Source organism: Crocodylus siamensis, chromosome 2, assembly GCF_052110815.1.
Source record: "Crocodylus siamensis isolate JL-2025a chromosome 2, ASM5211081v1, whole genome shotgun sequence".
Classification (NCBI taxonomy): Eukaryota; Metazoa; Chordata; order Crocodylia; family Crocodylidae; genus Crocodylus; species Crocodylus siamensis.
In genome coordinates this window covers 109,623,324-109,640,289 of record NC_143396.1, presented here as the reverse complement: position 1 = coordinate 109,640,289, position 16,966 = coordinate 109,623,324, and the positions used below count along the sequence as shown (strand labels likewise).

Sequence of the window (16,966 nt, the reverse complement as noted above, 5' to 3'; positions counted from 1 at the left end):
AGGTCATTTAGGTAACATTTAAATCCTGAGCACAACCTCCAAAGGAGGCCTTTGGAAAACACTATTGTCAGTGACACCTGGGGTGCTGGAGGCAAAACTCCCACAAAGACTAAATGTAACTGCAGCTCAGACGATTCTGCCCATTCGATTACAACTAGATCAGTGGTCAGGAGTATGCAGAACCGAGGCTGCAGAACAAATGGCATGCCCCTCGAGTCAAATATGTGCAGGTATAGTGTTGAAACTGTCTTGAGCTAGAAGTGTGCAGGGGAAGTATGCCATAAAACAGGAATGTTCATTCAGGGGCCGAGTTATGGTGACTGGGGTGCTGCCGGGCCTGAGTGGCTGGGAGTCCCAGCTCCTGCTGCAGCGCTGTGCACCCAAGGGTGTAATGCAGGCGGGTCTTCCCAAAATGCCCATGATTTCTTCAGCTCTTCCCAGCCCAGCCCCTGCTGGCAGCCTGACTCCAGCCCCTGGGGCTCCCCCCTGTGCTCTCCCTGACCCAGGGCTCCTGGTGGAGCTGGCAGGGAGGACGGCTGTGATTGGCTGGTGACTGCCAGAGCCCAGGAAGCCATGTGACCCGGTGGGGCGGGACCACGGCAGTTGGCGCCTGGGCCCCGCAGCACCATGCAGGCCTCGGAGGGGAGGCAGCTCTTTGACCCCATCTCCTTCGGGAAGGACCTGATGGCCGGGGGCATAGCGGCCGCCATCTCTAAGACCACTGTGGCTCCCATCGAGCGGGTGAAGCTGCTGCTGCAGGTGCAGGCCTCGTCCAAGCAGATCCGGCCTGAGCAGCAGTACAAGGGCATGGTCGACTGCTTCATCCGCATCCCCAAGGAGCAGGGTATGTGCCCTCCCCTACCTCATGCTTCTCATGCTGCCCTGTTGCCTGGGCCCTGCCTGTGTCCCTCCCCCAGTGGGTCCAGCAGAGCTGCAGCCATGTGTCCCAGCTTCCCCTGCACTTCAGCCTCCTGCACCCTCGGGGGGGCTGCTGCAATGTCTGCTGCCTCCTCCTCTCTCTGGGAGTTGGCAGCTGCAAGTGTGTGGAGCAGAGAGCAGCAGAGACACCTTCCTGGCCTGCTCTGTGTGCCACTTCCTGGCAGGACCCCCCACACCTCAGGCAGACACCGATACCACAGGCACTCCTTCCCCCGGCCCACCATTCCCTCCTGGGATTTTACCTTCAATGCTATTCTTCCTGAAACAAAGAAACCCTCAGCCCTGTCCTTACTGAAGCAAGCACTATGATTTCATCTTGGGGGAAAGCGTATTGGTGTATTTTATCAGGCTGTTTTGCTCTTGTTATCAATGTACGTGCATTAAAGTAGGTTCCAGAAGTCCTGAGGTATCATGTACACACACTCAGAAATGGTCACTGGAGATGCTTGATCATATTTTATGAAGCCAACAAATAATAGAAAACTCGGAAGGGACATTTGTGCAATCCATAGATAGATATGTTGTCCACGTGCTGTAACAGTAAGACTTACAGGTTGCTTAGGACATTCCAGGGTTTGGTTTTTTCCCTTTTCATCGTCTTTCTTTTCCAAGAGATACAGCTATTTGACCTCGTCATCTTAATACCCATAGAAAGAATGTTTGAAATAAAGGAATTCCTTGCTAAAAGATTTGAGGGTTTTCCTTTCTGAATGAACCTGTACCTCCACCTCATGCCAACCATTAAGTGAGACACGTTTGAACTGGTACGAAATAGCAATGAACATCCGTGAGACTGATTAAAATTTCATGCGTTTCACTCGGCCCTGTGTTGACAAAGCCATAGCAACAGTTGAGGTGTCATCTCTGGATCTTTAAATAACCTACCCATGACCTCCCAATATTTCCTGTGCATCTCTTAATAAGTTTGGTGAGCTCCTTTTCCATAGAGCAGTCAGTTTTGGGGCTCAGATCTGAAATACCCTAAACACTTGCTGAAATCCAGCAAAATACTTAAGCATATCCCTGACTAGGGTAGACGGGGATGATCCTGCCTAAAACCAGGGGTTGGACTAGATAACCTCCTGTGGTCCCTTCTGGCTTGACTTTTATGTGATTCCATGATGCTATATGCTTCACTTTTTAAGTCACACAAGCAGTCCCTTTAACTCCATATTGTGACCAACCAGCTGGCAGTGATGCCAGCTCTCCTGACCTTTGATACTTTTTTTTGATCAAGCTGAAATGAAAAACCCAACTTTTACTATTAAGATTTTTAAGACAATCACATGAAAGTAGGTGGGGGTGCCAGCTCCAAGTATTTTTTAATGTTTGGGGTTTTAAATATATTGATGGCTCATCCCATCCCTCCATAAAATTTAACGTATTGTCCAAAGGGATATTTTTAAGGTATAAAAGGAACCTAATTATAAAATGTCATTATGCATATTGAGTTTCCAATGTGCTGCATAAACTACTATTTGTATCTGGAGCCTGAGCACCCCCTACAGTGACTACAACACATAAACGGACACACAAAGTAAAAAAAACACAGTTGCTGTGTTTATATCCCAGTGAAGTATGTTGATGATATTTTTATACATATAATGTGTATATATCCCTAATCTTATTTGAGGTAAGAAAGTTAAGAACCTTTACCATTTCTAAGCATTATTTATCTTGCTTTTATGGGTTTCCGTAGTTGAGATTTCCCATCACTGACAATTTATGAAGACATGTCAGTAAGTATAAGAATAGATCTAGATTTAAAATGCTAAATCATTAAAAAATACAGAAGAACACTTTTGCCCTTGTTACAGTTCATCTTACACGAGAAACAAGAGTGATGTTGTATAAGATATTCAGTATAATATAATAACTTTGTAAACACAATGCAATAACGTATTTTTTCCATTTACAGGATTTCTCAGCTTCTGGCGTGGCAATTTAGCAAATGTCATCCGATATTTTCCAACCCAGGCTCTAAATTTTGCTTTTAAGGACAAATACAAACAGATTTTCATGTCTGGAGTGAATAAAGAAAAACAGGTAAGTGCACTCTAGCATCTGTTTAATAAATACACCAGTGATGGTGTGGCATTCTCTGGCTGCTCTCTTCCACTAAGGGTCTGTCTTTTAGGGCCCTGCTACGTGTTCAAATCAAAGATGTATAGAAACTAGCTCTAGAGTTGTTACACATTTTCAAGCACTAACTTTGTAGCTGGTTGGCTCAATAGTCATTTTTATGGTGTGAGAATTGTAGTCAACCTACATTTATTGTGTAATTCGCCAGTTAATTGAGTAATATATGTAACGTATAGTAGGAGCTTTAGTGTCAATGTGTATATATATAATTTGTTAAGCAGTCTGCTTTGGATTCCCTCGTGATGAAAGCAACTGTATAAAGCAAGCATCATTACTTTGAATAGTAAATGAAGAACATGTGCCTAATTGTTAAATGATCCTTCAAATCTGCTCACACTTATTGTTTAGAATTACTCGATACAAGTTGTTAAGACTGGGATTTTAAAAGTCTTTCTGATTCAGGCACCTCTCTTCTTCAGGCTGTTTTGATAATCTCAATGAAATCTCACATTTAAAGTATTAACTTAAACCCAAGTCCTCAAAACATTTACGCTCATGGGTCACTTCACACAGGTAGAGTCTCACTGCAACTACTTGCATATGTAAAGTTGAATTTGTAAATACTCATTAATATACACTATTAGAAAAACTATTTATGATTATAGCAAAGGTCATTGCACTTGATTAAGATAGTTTTTTAGAATTCAGTTTTAAGTCTTCTTTCTTGCTACCTGCCAAAGTTAGACAAATGTTTACAAACTAGTTCAAATGTTTTCAAAAGTTTTTTTTGTAAGTCCAACTTCTGGACCACACTAGAAAGAAGGAATTAAGATCTAGGTCTGGACTCAAAAGGCTTTTACATTGCTAGGCGACACAGCTCCATTACTGCACACAGGAGGACTCCCTGTATTCACACACAGCTCCTTTGTGGGCACCCCACCTGGAACTAATACAGACTAGGGCCTAAGTTGTGAAAGGTTTATCTAAGTACATAATATACCCATGTATTATGTCCAGTTCAGCAACATAAAAAGCAAGTATTAGATATCTAACTTGTTTCACATAAACATAGCTAAGACATCCCATTGATTCATATCTGTTCTACATTACTGTGTTAGGGTTTCTTAGCAAGGCTGGTTATATAAAAAAAAATGGAATTCCCCACTTCTCTTCCTGCCAGCTTTTTCTGCATTGCCAGAAACAATTCCTGCTCCAGGCTTTCCTGTTGGTACTTACCTGCATGACACCCAAGAGTCATTAATCTCTGATTCATCTCCTTACATTGTATGTTAATTTTTAATCAGTTCTCATCTGTATAAAGAAATACATGTTTAAGCAATCTCAGTTTCCAAGTTTTCCTTTAGCAATGGAAAAATGTGGAGCATATTTGGTATAAATAATTCTGAGTTTACAGTTCTTTAAATCTCTGTTCCTTCACACAGTGGCATTCTCAGCTGGCATACATTTGACTGCTCTTGCTTTACAAACATTCTGAAAATAAAAATGTGCTTGGTTTTCAGTTCTGTGCAAATTAGGACACTTTAACAACCAGCATGTGTTTGTTTTTGAAGCTCAGCCTCTTGGGTTGCTCTCTGAACAATTACTGGGTTGCAGGAAAACCTGGAGGGGAGTAAGATTACAAGCTCTAAGCCATGTCTACAACTCACATTTTACCATCCCCAGCAGCAACACCCTAAAGTTCACTGTGCTGCTGCGCTGTATGCACACTAGGCCCTCATCCAGAAGCAAAGTAGCTACTGAGAGCACTCTAATTAGCACTGTTTCATGACAGTGTCAGTAATTTCAACCAGTGCACAGCTCCGCTACTTCCAGTCGGGGCAGTATGCATGAAGTAGCACAGTTTATTTGAGAGCACTGCTGCTGGAAACTACATTTTGATGGTTAGACATGATTTTTGTTTTCTTGGTGCTAAATTCTGCTTAAAATGTTTACATATCAATTCAAAGTGTTAGAGGAGGCTATGGGCATTAAAATAGCAGGTACTTAGCTGGTATGAACTAAGATAGTGTTGCAGCTCATATGGATATATTTGAGATAACTTAAACCAGCTACAGGGTAGCTACAGCAGCACAGAGGTGAGTGTAGGTTGGAAGACGCACCTGAAAAACTAGGGAAAGCACTAAAGCAGTGCTCCATGGGGAGCTCTGAGGGTAAAAACAAACTTTAGGTTCACCTGGAGGCTGATTCACCTGGAGGCTTTGAGTTGCTTTCAGACAGGTGCTGAACAGCCTGAATGGCAGTTAACTCAAATTACACCCCTATTGTCCTGGGAAAAAGTGGATACTTCACGGGTACTTAAAGTTTACAATAGGCTTGTAGGTCTGTAGGACCCTAAAATAAAAGGCTTTGTCCCAGGAGAAATCCTACTTCTGTTTTTACCCTGAGCTATTGAAGGTGCCACTGGTACCTGAGCTAAATAAAAGCTGTCTTAGGTATTCTAATATAATAAAGGGTTTAGTCCATCTGTCTGTCTGTTTGTGCATAATGCTCTTGGAGCACTCTGACTGGTTGTCTGTAAACAACCAATCAGAGTGCTCCGCAGAGATGGAAAGGAGGTGGCAGTGCAACGCTGCCATGATGGCAGGGATGGCGTGCTGCTGGCCTTACTGCCCCCAGCCCTGCTCCTTGGAGCTGGCGGCAGCATGAGGGGCTGGTGGAGGAGGACAGAAGGGATGGTAGGGCAAACTTCCCCCTCCCTGCTCCTGTTTTGCTTTCTTCCTTTCCCATTAGCTTCTTCCTACCCACTGAACACCAGTCTATTATTGGTGTTCATCTGCTGATTTCAAGTTGATCCAGGGGACACTATTTCCTTGCAGTATACCAGCTATGCACCACTAAGGTGATGCATAGTTGGTATATCATTAAAAAGATCCAGTGGACCAATCAGAATGAGGGCAGTGCCTAGGACCAGACTCTCATACACTATAAAGTCTTTTTTATTTTCTGTTGGGCACCATAAAAATAGAGCTAGAGAAGATCTTACACATTTTCGGTCGCATTTATAATCTTACACATTTATGGAATGTGGTGACAGAAAGACAATCTTTTCAGATTGGTATATATGAATTACATAGCTGCTTAGTCTCTAAACCCTAAGTAAACATTGTATGTTGATTATATGTAAATTTTTCTGATGTGTTTTATATATTTTATTAATTCTGCTTATAGCCATAAGAAAAGTCAGTATTGTTATTCTATTTTCATAATAGTAAAAACGAATGTTTGTATTTCAGTTCTGGAAATGGTTTCTAATGAACTTAGCTTCTGGTGGAGCAGCTGGAGCTACATCCTTGTGTGTAGTGTATCCATTAGACTTTGCACGAACACGATTAGCTGCTGACATTGGGAAAGGTAGTGAATTATTTTAAATGTTTTTCCAGTATCAGCCTCATCTGTTTTTCAGATTTTTTATATTTATCCTTGTAACCAAATTAATACTCATCTATTTGCACTATAATTCTTTCTGTTACTTAAAAAGTGGGTGTTGAATAGTTAAGAAGTCATAACATTTTATTTAAAAGGTTGTATGATTATTAAAAAATGAAGAGTGAGTGAAAGGAAAAAATCCTTGGAGGCAACTGTGCAATTTAATCCTTGGTTTTAAAGGGTTTATAGCCTTATATATTTGCTTAGTTTTTAAGTTTTAAATAAACTGCATTGGATTTGCCAGGTGCAGATCCCAAAAGTTGCCGGATTTCACTTCGTAACACCATGATTCAAATGCACATAGACATCAGAGCCTGCCAGTCATCCTTTTTTCCAACAGTGGTGTTATGTACAAAGGTTAAAGGTAAAATATGCCACTAGATATGGGTCTTACAGATTCAAAGTATTAAAATAAAGATGTGTAATCAAATAAAAATGTTGAAACGAATTGTGTCTGATGTATATACCTCATTAGATTTTATTCTCAGAAGATTGCACAGTTGTCACAGGGTTGTTTTTATCCCATGTCCCAAATTATGACTTACTGTCAACAGAAAACGAAGAAAAATTTCTTAGTAACACAGAATGAGTGACATCTTGTGTAAATCAGTTTTTCCATTCACTCTGGCGGACTTGTCATCATGTGAAATTGTAGAATTTGGTAGTAAGCAAAATGAACTCTTATTTAATGTGGTAAATGGCTTCAAGTATTTAAGAATTAATATCTAAATTAGTAGTTCTGGTGGTGTAAGGATTCAATATCCAGATAGAAGAAAACTGAAAAGCAAACACAATACAGCTATTTTTTTCAATAAATCTTTTTATATTGTATTGTAAGTTAAATTAAAATACCTGTAAGTTTGTAGTTCAGTGCTAGTATACCATCATGGAATAGGCAATGTTTGGGGTCCTAGTGAAGAAGTGGCTGGCTTCACCCCAGAAAGATTTCCCGAATTTCCTCTATGCTTCATAGTCTTCACCTGAAAACCATTAGCTGTAGAGCAGCCAAGGGAATCATTTGTCTTTTGTGCACCTCCCAAGACTGAATGTAAGGTTCTCCAGAACTAGGGACAGAAATAACTTTTAAACTGTTGTAAGTGATTGGAAGCTGGTTCAAATCTGTAACACAACAGAAGTTCAGTGCACATTAAACTGCTTTCAAAATGGCCAAAATCAGTTTAAGATAAACCTGGATGGACACAGTATCAGAATTAACTTATTTAAGTTAGACTGGTTTATTGGACTTCTGTCCCAGATCAGCATCCCAGAATGCTTTGCACCTCCCCTGCAAACCCCGCTCCCTCCCCATAGGATGGGCATGCTAGCCTTGGACCAAGGTGTCTGTTCCAGCTGAGCAGGGAGGCATGCTATCGTACCCCCTGCCTTCTGGCCTGTGCCACTGCAGGCATGTGGCTGCATTTCCAGAATCAAAAGTGAATGTCTGTTCACTTGCTTATTGGTTCAATCTATGCAGCTTAGACTAACCTGCAACAATTAAGTCGATTGAGCCTCAGACTTTTTGGCTGTCTGTATTTAGCCCAGGTGACCAGCAGCCTTCTAGCTATCTTGTCCTCCCTTACCTGGTGTTGCTGGACCCTCCCTGGCCTCAATTTGAGGTGTTGGTTTTCAGTATGCCCTTGGTCTGACCAGATGGACCATTTGGGAAAAATCAAAGAATGATTCATAAGGTGTCTAGCAAGTTTTTCATCTTCTTCACCGAATCCTGGAGGCCTAGTTTTAGTTTAGAAGCGAGTAAAGAAAGGAATTAATCAAATGTAAGTTTAGTAAGTAGAATTAGGAAATTTTGTTGCAACTTGCAGTTATCATACAGAGCAAGTTAAAGACAGGAAGGGACCAGCTCTTAGGATAAACCTGGATAAGATTACTATGAGATAACTGATGGACCCTGCTACAGGGAGAAAAAGTGGCCTTAAACTTTTGTAGATGGAGCTACCCTTCACTTAACCCATCACATCCTTTCAAACAGAGAAGGTCAGATGATTCGGAGGTAGACAAAACCTTAAGGGCTGTGCTAAATGGGGCCAACCCTGAATACTAGTTATTTGGCATGTAGGTCATTTAGCATGATGCTGGGCACAAGTCAATGACCGTTTTATGGATGGAAGAGGTAGCTTCCATATTCCATTATAGTTAAAAACTACCCACATAACTCCTTTGGTCAAATGTCAAATTTGTGGTGAAAGTAGCATCAACTAACATGGAATAATGTCTGGGACATTTGAAGATTTTCTAGTTCCGGTCTCTAGACATATCTGCGAAGTAGTCCTTTTTCCTTTTCCAGTCAATGCTCCATTCTATTCCAGGCAAAAGAAATATTGGGGATTTTCCTATCTAGCAAAATAATTGTTCAAAGCACCAATAGGCACATTAATTTACTGAAAACTTCTTTTATGATAGGTATGGCTGAACGGCAGTTCATGGGCCTCGGTGACTGCATTGTTAAAATTGCAAAGTCTGATGGACTTGTTGGCCTGTACCAGGGGTTTGGTGTTTCAGTGCAGGGAATTATTGTGTACCGAGCTTCCTATTTTGGATGTTACGACACCATTAAGGTAATTTATGAGCAAAACACAAACTTGTCACATATTTAAAATCTACATCATGAGCTCATTAACATGTTAATTATTTATCTATATTTTAATTTATTTGTTTATCTATATTTATACCATATTTAGGCAGCATAACTTATTTTAATTACAGAAAAGATACTCCAACTAGATAATTTGTTAGATAATTCTAGCAAACCAGCATTTTGCTCTACCAGTTTTGACATTAAAGTTAGATGATCAGAAATTGCATACTCATGTACTGTTTTTTCTTTTCCAGGGGTTATTGCCAAATCCAAAACAAACCCCATTTGTTTTGTCCTTTCTCATTGCCCAGCTTGTAACTACATTCTCTGGAATACTATCTTATCCTTTTGACACTGTCAGAAGACGCATGATGATGCAGGTATGCAATGTTTTGCAATTCTTTTTATTTGAAAATCGTATGTTGGATCAACAATGTCTGAAATATCACATAATGTGCCCTGTGCTCTTTTAGCACTAAAAAGTGCTCTAAACTTAGGGAGTGCTATTACTTCTGCCACTCTCCAGAATTTAGACATCTAATGAGTACACAGGAATTTCTTGTGTTATTGCAGGGCCTTTAGCACGGCTTTATGAGCGCTTGTGGTGCTCGGGCCAGGTGCCAGATGACTGGAAGATAGCTAACGTGGTCGCCATCTTCAAAAAAGGGAAGAGAGAGGACCTGAGCAACAATAGGCCCATCAGTCTTATCTCTATCCTTGGGAAACTCTTTGAGAAGATCCTCAAGGAGCACATCTGTGATGGGCCGGCTTCAGGGATGATGCTCAAGGGCAACCAGCATGGTTTCATTAGGGCCAGGTCATGTCAGACCAACCTGACTGATCAGGTCACAAAGGCAAAGGATTCAGGTGTCGCCGTGGACGTAGTCTTTCTAGACTTCAGCAAGGCCTTTGACACTGTCTCCCGCCCCATCATTAAAAAACTAGGTGACTATGGCATTGATGCCTACACAGTCAGATGGATTGCAGATTGGCTCAAGGGTCGTACTCAGAGGGTGGTGGATGGGTCATATTCAACCTGGGGGAAAGTGGGCAGCGGAGTCCCCCAGGGCTCGGTCCTTGGGCCTGCGCTGTTCAATTTCTTCATCAGCGATTTGGACAACGGGGTGAAATGCAACCTGTTTAAATTCGCTGATGATACCAAAATTTGGGCTGAGGTGAGCACGCTAGTAGGGAGGGAAGGATTGTAGCAAGATCTGGATAGGTTACAGGAGTGGGCTAACATAAACAGGATGCGTTTCAATACTGGCAAGTGCAGGGTGCTGCGCTTAGGCAGTAGAAACCAGCAGCACACTTACAGAATGGGAAACTCCCTTCTTGAGAGCACGGAGGCAGAAAGGGATCTTGGAGTCATTATTGACTCCAAGATGAACATGGGCCGACAATGCGAGGTCACGGTTGGCAGGGCTAACTGGACCTTGTCGTGCATCCACAGGTGCATCTTAAGTAGAGCCAGGGAGGTGATCCTCCCTCTCTATGTGACGCTGGTCAGGCCACAGCTGAAGTACTGCGTCCAGTTCTGTGCGACCCATTTCAGGAGGGATGTAGACAACATTGAAAGGGTCCAGAGGAGGGCCACCCGCATGATCCGGGGACAACAGGGCAAACGCTACAATGAAAGACTGCGGGACCTAAACCTGTTCAGCCTTCACAAGAGAAGGCTGAGGGGGGACCTGGTGACTGTCTATAAACTCACTGGGGGGGACCAGAAGGGTTTGGGGGAGACACTGTTTCGCCTAGCGCCCCCTGGCATGACAAGGAACAATGGACACAAATTATTGGAGAATAGGTTTAGATTAGACATCTGCAAGAACTACTTCACAGTCAGGGCGGCTAGGATCTGGAACCAACTTCCAAGGGAAGTGGTGTTGGCTTCTACCCTGGGGGTCTTTAAGAAGAGTCTTGATGCCTACCTGGCTAGACTCATTTGAGTCCAGTTTTTTTCTCCTGCCCAGGCAGGGGGTCGGACTTGAAGATCTACAAGGTCCCTTCCGACCCTACTTCTATGATTCTATGAATTTCTGCCCATTCAGGATCCAGAGCATAGAATCCCCCTCTAAGAATGGCAAACAAGAGCTCACCTTTTAAAGCTTGCTTTGATGGTAGTGGCAAGAGATGCTTCATGTCCTCTACCCTTTATATAGGAAGTGTAATAGTTGATCACCTACATATAAGTGACACTGGGATGGGTGACACCCTCCACACTTCCTGTCAAATGCTGAGCCACTACAGCCAAGAATATAAGATCAATAGACCCGCTTCTGTAATCTAACGGTTATGGCACTCAGGTGAGAAAGAGGATGAGCACCCAAGGACTGTCTAAAATAAAATGAAGAAGTCAGTCCAGGGTGGAAGTACCAGAACCCAGGTTGCTCCTCTCCATAACGAATGCCCTAACCAGTGAACTGCAGTCAGTCTTCCTCTTGGTCATCCACTGCAACTACCAGTATTTTGGAATGAAAGTGACTGTGTATTTTGTAGTGACAGTGACTGTGGCTACTGCTTTTTGTGCTGAATTCAGTGTTGCTGGTGTGTTATAGTCAAACTCAGAGCTTGCCTTCTGTTTTGGGCGCCTCCTAGGACTCTGGTAAAATTAGGCTCTACCTTATAGCTGCCTAACATCAAGATTGCAACAGAGCTCTGGTGGGTGCCAACTGGCTCAGATTGAGGCCTTGCATGAATATGTGAAAGATCTTTGAAATCCAAAATGTGTAAGCACTTTATGAATTTATGCACCATTGAGTTTTTTAACTGATGGAGCAGGAATATTCTGGAGTGATTCTGGGTGCCTAAATTCTGCAAAATCCCATTTAGGCACCTGGTTACCAATCTGGACCTGACCCTAGCATTAATGCAAAGAAAGAGAGAGAGAGATGAAAAATAATATCATACAGAAAGCTAATTGAAAAAATGTTAAATGCTATAGTAACAATCTAGTGATTTTTGTCAAGGAAAGTGAAATAAGAACAGAACAAGTAAAGAGATGATTAAAAAGGTCTGTGTACCTTTTTAGTCATAGGATTCTGAAATATGATATTTATAGTGTCCTGGGTATTTTTTTTTAAGGTTAATGGGGTTCCGCAGCTGTGGCTACAAGTAGAGTTGCTGCTATGTATGATTTCTGTGAAGGTGAAATTAACAGCGTGCATACAGAATCAATTTCTCATGGTGACAATCATGCTGATCAGGGGGGAAGCCATGCATCTGATGCTGTCTTTTCTGTTACCAAAAATAAATTTGGCTCTCAGGGCAACTTTCTGCAGTAAATGGGCATCATATACATTCTGTTTCTAGTGAAAGTTTATGTGCTAAAATGGGAAATCTTCTCACCTAAGTTCCAGCCTCTTCTGCTTCATTTCTTTGAAAAGATTACAATAGATTCAGACCAAAATGCTGACGGTGCATTTTTTGTATGTTCAAAAAGCCTCCAATAGTGACAATTCCCACCTTATACTGACACTCCTGTTAGAAGGAGCAATAGTGCAGCATGGTATGCTTTCCTAGTCAGGTAAACTGATCTTAGAAGATATACTGTGGGTGTAACTACATGTGCAATTAATGGGATGCAATAAAATTGAGAGAAGTTTGAGCCAGAGTCAGCTTCTCCCAGGCACAGGGTCTACATATGCACCCAGGACAGCAGCAGTTTGAGCTGGGGCAGAGCAGGCCTCCAGCTGTCTGGGCTGACCAGGCACAATGTATACACATGGTCAGCATCTACATGTGCATTTCAGTGCAGGAAAGTATTCCGCCATAGGATAGTACTGGCCCTGACAGTACTATCCCATGGTGGAGTTAATTAGTTTACTGCACCGTTACATCAGCATACATGTAGGCTGTAACTCTTTACTGTGGAGCTAATTAATCTACTCCACAGTAAAGTGTGTGTGTAGCTGCAACCTGTGGGCACATCTACATGAGACGTTTACTGCTCAGTTGACTAATTTGACTAATTAACTATGCAGTAGGTCTTTTAGCATTTACACATGAGCTCTTATTAGGACTCACAAAACTAATAAACTCTACGGCAGGGTAGGACTTATAAATACAAGTGCTGTAGAGTTTTTTTGTATGCAGCAGCTCACTTGTAGATGCTGAGCCAGCTGGCTGGGGCATGAGGGTGTTTCAGTGTGAGGGCCGCCTGCCAGCTAGTCCTGCCCTGAAGCACCCTCATGCCCCAGCCAGCCCCCTGCAACACATTGAGCCCAGTCGGAGCAGCCCTGGGCTGGCAGACTGACCCCCACAGACCCACCTGCCATCCAGGGATGCTGCAACCTGGCTTAATGTGCTGTGGTCTGGACACATGTTTAAACTGCGTGCCCAGGACCTTTCTAGGAGCAATAAACTGCAGAGCAATTAATTCTGCATTTAATTGCTGCACACTAATGGCTCTTGTAGACATGCCCTGTATCACAAAAATGTAAACCTAAAGAGAGATTTCTTCCTCTATGATTGTTATATTTCTGCCATCTAAATCTGCCACAGAGAAGTATACCCCACCCACCCACTCCAGATGTGCACCTGCCACACCAAAAGTGAGGCAGTGAAGCTGCACTGAGAGCACCCTCACTGCTGCTTTCATGCTTACCAGAGACAGGTATCTTGTGCAGTCATGCCCTTAAAGTCCAGGGCCTTCTCTAGTCAGTGCCAATGCACATGATTTTGTAACCCAGTACAAACAGGGGCTCATATGTTGATTTCACAGCAGTTAGCCCTAACTCTAACAGTGGATCCCTCAGCTCTGCCTGGCCCAAGCATAGGGGCAGCCCAGGCCATGGTGTGTGTGGCCTATCCCACTGTTCCCAGGCATGCCTCGTAGCCAGACTCCATTTCCCAGCAGCCCTGGCAGTGGCAGCTCCTTCCAGCTGCTGCTGCTGGACCCAACTCCTCTGCCCTAGCATTCTTGCTTATCCATCCCACCACTGGGGATGGGAGCCACATGGACAGAGCATGCAGCTGAAAGGTTGGGTTGGGGGATGTGGGCCAGTGGAGAGCAGTGTCCTGGAGTGAGATGGGTGGGTGGGGCTGAGGACACCTCGGGATTTTGGGGTGGTGACAGTGCAGGTCTGGGGCCAGAGCAGAGCCATAATCCACTGCACGCATGCCCCTTCAGTGGGTGTGGGTTCTGTGGGAAGGGGTGTGCAGGGAGCAGATCTTGGCTCTGCCTTGCTCCGGCCTTACCCCTGGCCCCGCACTGCCCCAGGATTTTGGCCCTGGCTTTAGATGCAGCTGTCTGCCCGCACATGGCCACATCCCATCCGCCCGGCTATACACCCTGCCTGAGCAGCTCCCAGCCAGCCTCCATGGAGCCCCCATCATGGGGTGGTCATAGCACAGGGACAGAGCCCTGGTTCTGCAGGCAGGGACATGAGAGATGTGCATCGCGACTTTACCCCAGCCCACTTTGTCATGGCCTCATTATCCCAGGGTCTCCATGGAAGTGCACTGGGAGCTACACAGACAGGGTGCACAGCTGGCCAGGGGCTGTATCTGAGGCTGGGGCTGGCATCTTGAGGTGGTGACAGCATAGGGCCACGGCCGGGGCAGAGTTATGATCCCCTCCCTGCATGCCCCTGCCTACCAAACCTGTGCCCATTGCAGGGACATTCAGGCAGAGTACTGCGGCTCTGCTCCAGGCTCCAGCCCCACACTGTTACTGCCTGGTAACCCCACCTGATACTTCTGGCCTTGCCTGCTCATCCTGCTCCTGAACACTACTCACCACCCATCTGTGTCCACATCCCACATAGGGAGTTTTGGTGAGGTGTTGTGCAGGGGCAGGCGTTGGTGACCCAACCTATAACCAAACTCCCTATGTGGCCCTTGGACCCAAAGAATTGCCCACCCCTGCTCTATATTCTTTGCACTAGTATAATACTTGAGTACAGGGCAACAGAAAATCGTGTCCCTATTCTGTTCTGAAAAATGACCAAGTTCGCTACTGAAAATATGTCATTGTGCACCTCCCTCCCATATCAATATCATCAAATTCTGTGCAACCAACAATACTACTAGTTGTGTCTTCACTGCAGAAAGAAACACACATGTAATTATATGGAGACAGCTAATTTGAGAAAGCTATCTCAAGGTAAACTTCTACTGGAAATAATGTATAGGTAGAATTGACATTAAGGTTTATCTCAGCAATGAGGGAAAGCTACAGGGCTTTGTTTTCAGTAGACTTTTATATCAAGAGAGCTATTTTGAGTTACTTCTCTCATTATAAATGCTTATTTTTTTATTGCATTGAAGACAATATCAGTGTTTGCCACCTATTTTACATAATCAAATCCAGAAAAGACTGCACTTCCCTTTTCCCTTCCTTCAGTTGCAAGTACTTGTTCCAAACTCCAGGAAGGATGGGGTCCTCCTTTGCGTTGTTTGAATATGTTACAAAAACTCTATGAATACTACCCTTTTACACTGTATATCACATTCTGAATGTTCAGGGGCTGCTATAGGTAAGCCATTTCATGGCACACCTGGGCCCTCAGCCCTCAAAACTCACAGAAGCTGGATCATCCCCAGTTTGGGTAGAGGGGTCTCTACAGCACCTGAGGATAAGGAATATGATGTGTTAGCTCAGTCTACACATTTTGAGCCACCGGAACAGAGTTTCTAGTCCTTTTTATCATCTTCCTTGAGGTTTGATTTTATTCTGCACGTCAGAACCCTGACAGTTTTTAAATGATTTTTTGTGGCTATATATCTGATGGCTGAATTCAATTAATTAATTGTTGCATTGAGGTCTATTGCTATAAAGACCATTCAGCAGTACTAAAGGAGGAAAAAAATGTATTGCACAAGTTTTGATAATGTCAGAGTGGTTCAAAGCACCCTTAGGACTGGAGTGGCCTCATTCAACTCCTGAGCTTTCAATTTGCTCAGTAAAGCTTAAAAGAAGCAACGCAGGATGGGTCACAGTCTTTCTAAATTTAGCTGTGGAGAAGTAGCTATCAGAGCATTGAATCAATCACAGGAATATTGACTAGTTAGGGATCTGTTATTTGCAGGAGGTAAAATGAGAAAAAGGTGTTCCAAGTAAAGATCCTTAAATGTTCATCATTACAGCTAAACAAATTTGCACTGTACTAAGTGTCCAAGTTTTGTTTAATGTACTGCAGTAACAGTTTTTTATATTTGCACACAGAGTGGAGAGACTGAACGTCAGTATAAAGGAACTATTGATTGTTTTGTCAAGATATACAAACTAGAGGGATTTAATGCTTTCTTTCGTGGAGCCTTCTCCAATATCCTTCGTGGGACAGGAGGTGCCTTGGTGTTAGTGCTTTATGACAAAATTAAGGAAGTTTTTCATCTTGATGTTTCAAAGAGTTCATCTGACTAAAATAGTAGCTGCACATCTATTTTGATGGTATAATGTACAGTGGTACAAATCTTATTGTTTGGATAGCATGTTTTTCAGTTTCTCTGCTGCGTTTTTAATACTGTAAGAAATCACTTGGATGTGTTCAGGAACAGACTTGTGCTAAACTGAATATTAACTCTGATCTTTTAAAAAATACCTAAAGAGAGTTATTTGTTTTCCATCACAGAAAGGTGTACATTGTCTTCTTTCCTTTCATTTTCAAATGGTTTTCAATGAGAAACAAATATCTATAATACAGAAAGAAAGATAATCACCCATGACAGTGGTGCTCAACCCCTAGCCCGCAGACCAGATATGGCCCCTGGAACCACATCCAGCCTGTGAGGCTCCCCACAAGTCTGGAAACTTGGTGGTAGGGGAGATGTGGCAATTAACACTGCCACTGCTTCCTCATCGCCAACTTTCCAAGACCTGCGGGTCAGGTGACATAACCCTGCTCACAAGGCCATGGGTGTGATCTGGCACGTGGCCTTATACAGGACTGGAGCTGGAGCACA

At 43.2% G+C, this 16,966-nt stretch overlaps 1 protein-coding gene across 1 annotated transcript; it reads left to right on the top strand.

Moving 5' to 3' along the window:
* The first annotated feature begins 614 nt into the window (after positions 1–614).
* Positions 615–16,622, top strand: SLC25A31 (solute carrier family 25 member 31). The gene is made up of 6 exons (XM_090034727.1): positions 615–844; positions 2,858–2,985; positions 6,276–6,393; positions 8,887–9,041; positions 9,316–9,441; positions 16,230–16,622. The coding sequence occupies exons 1-6, from the start codon at positions 628–630 to the stop codon at positions 16,425–16,427; spliced, it is 942 nt and encodes a 313-aa protein (XP_089890853.1). The 5' UTR covers positions 615–627; the 3' UTR covers positions 16,428–16,622.
* Positions 16,623–16,966: the final 344 nt, after the last annotated feature.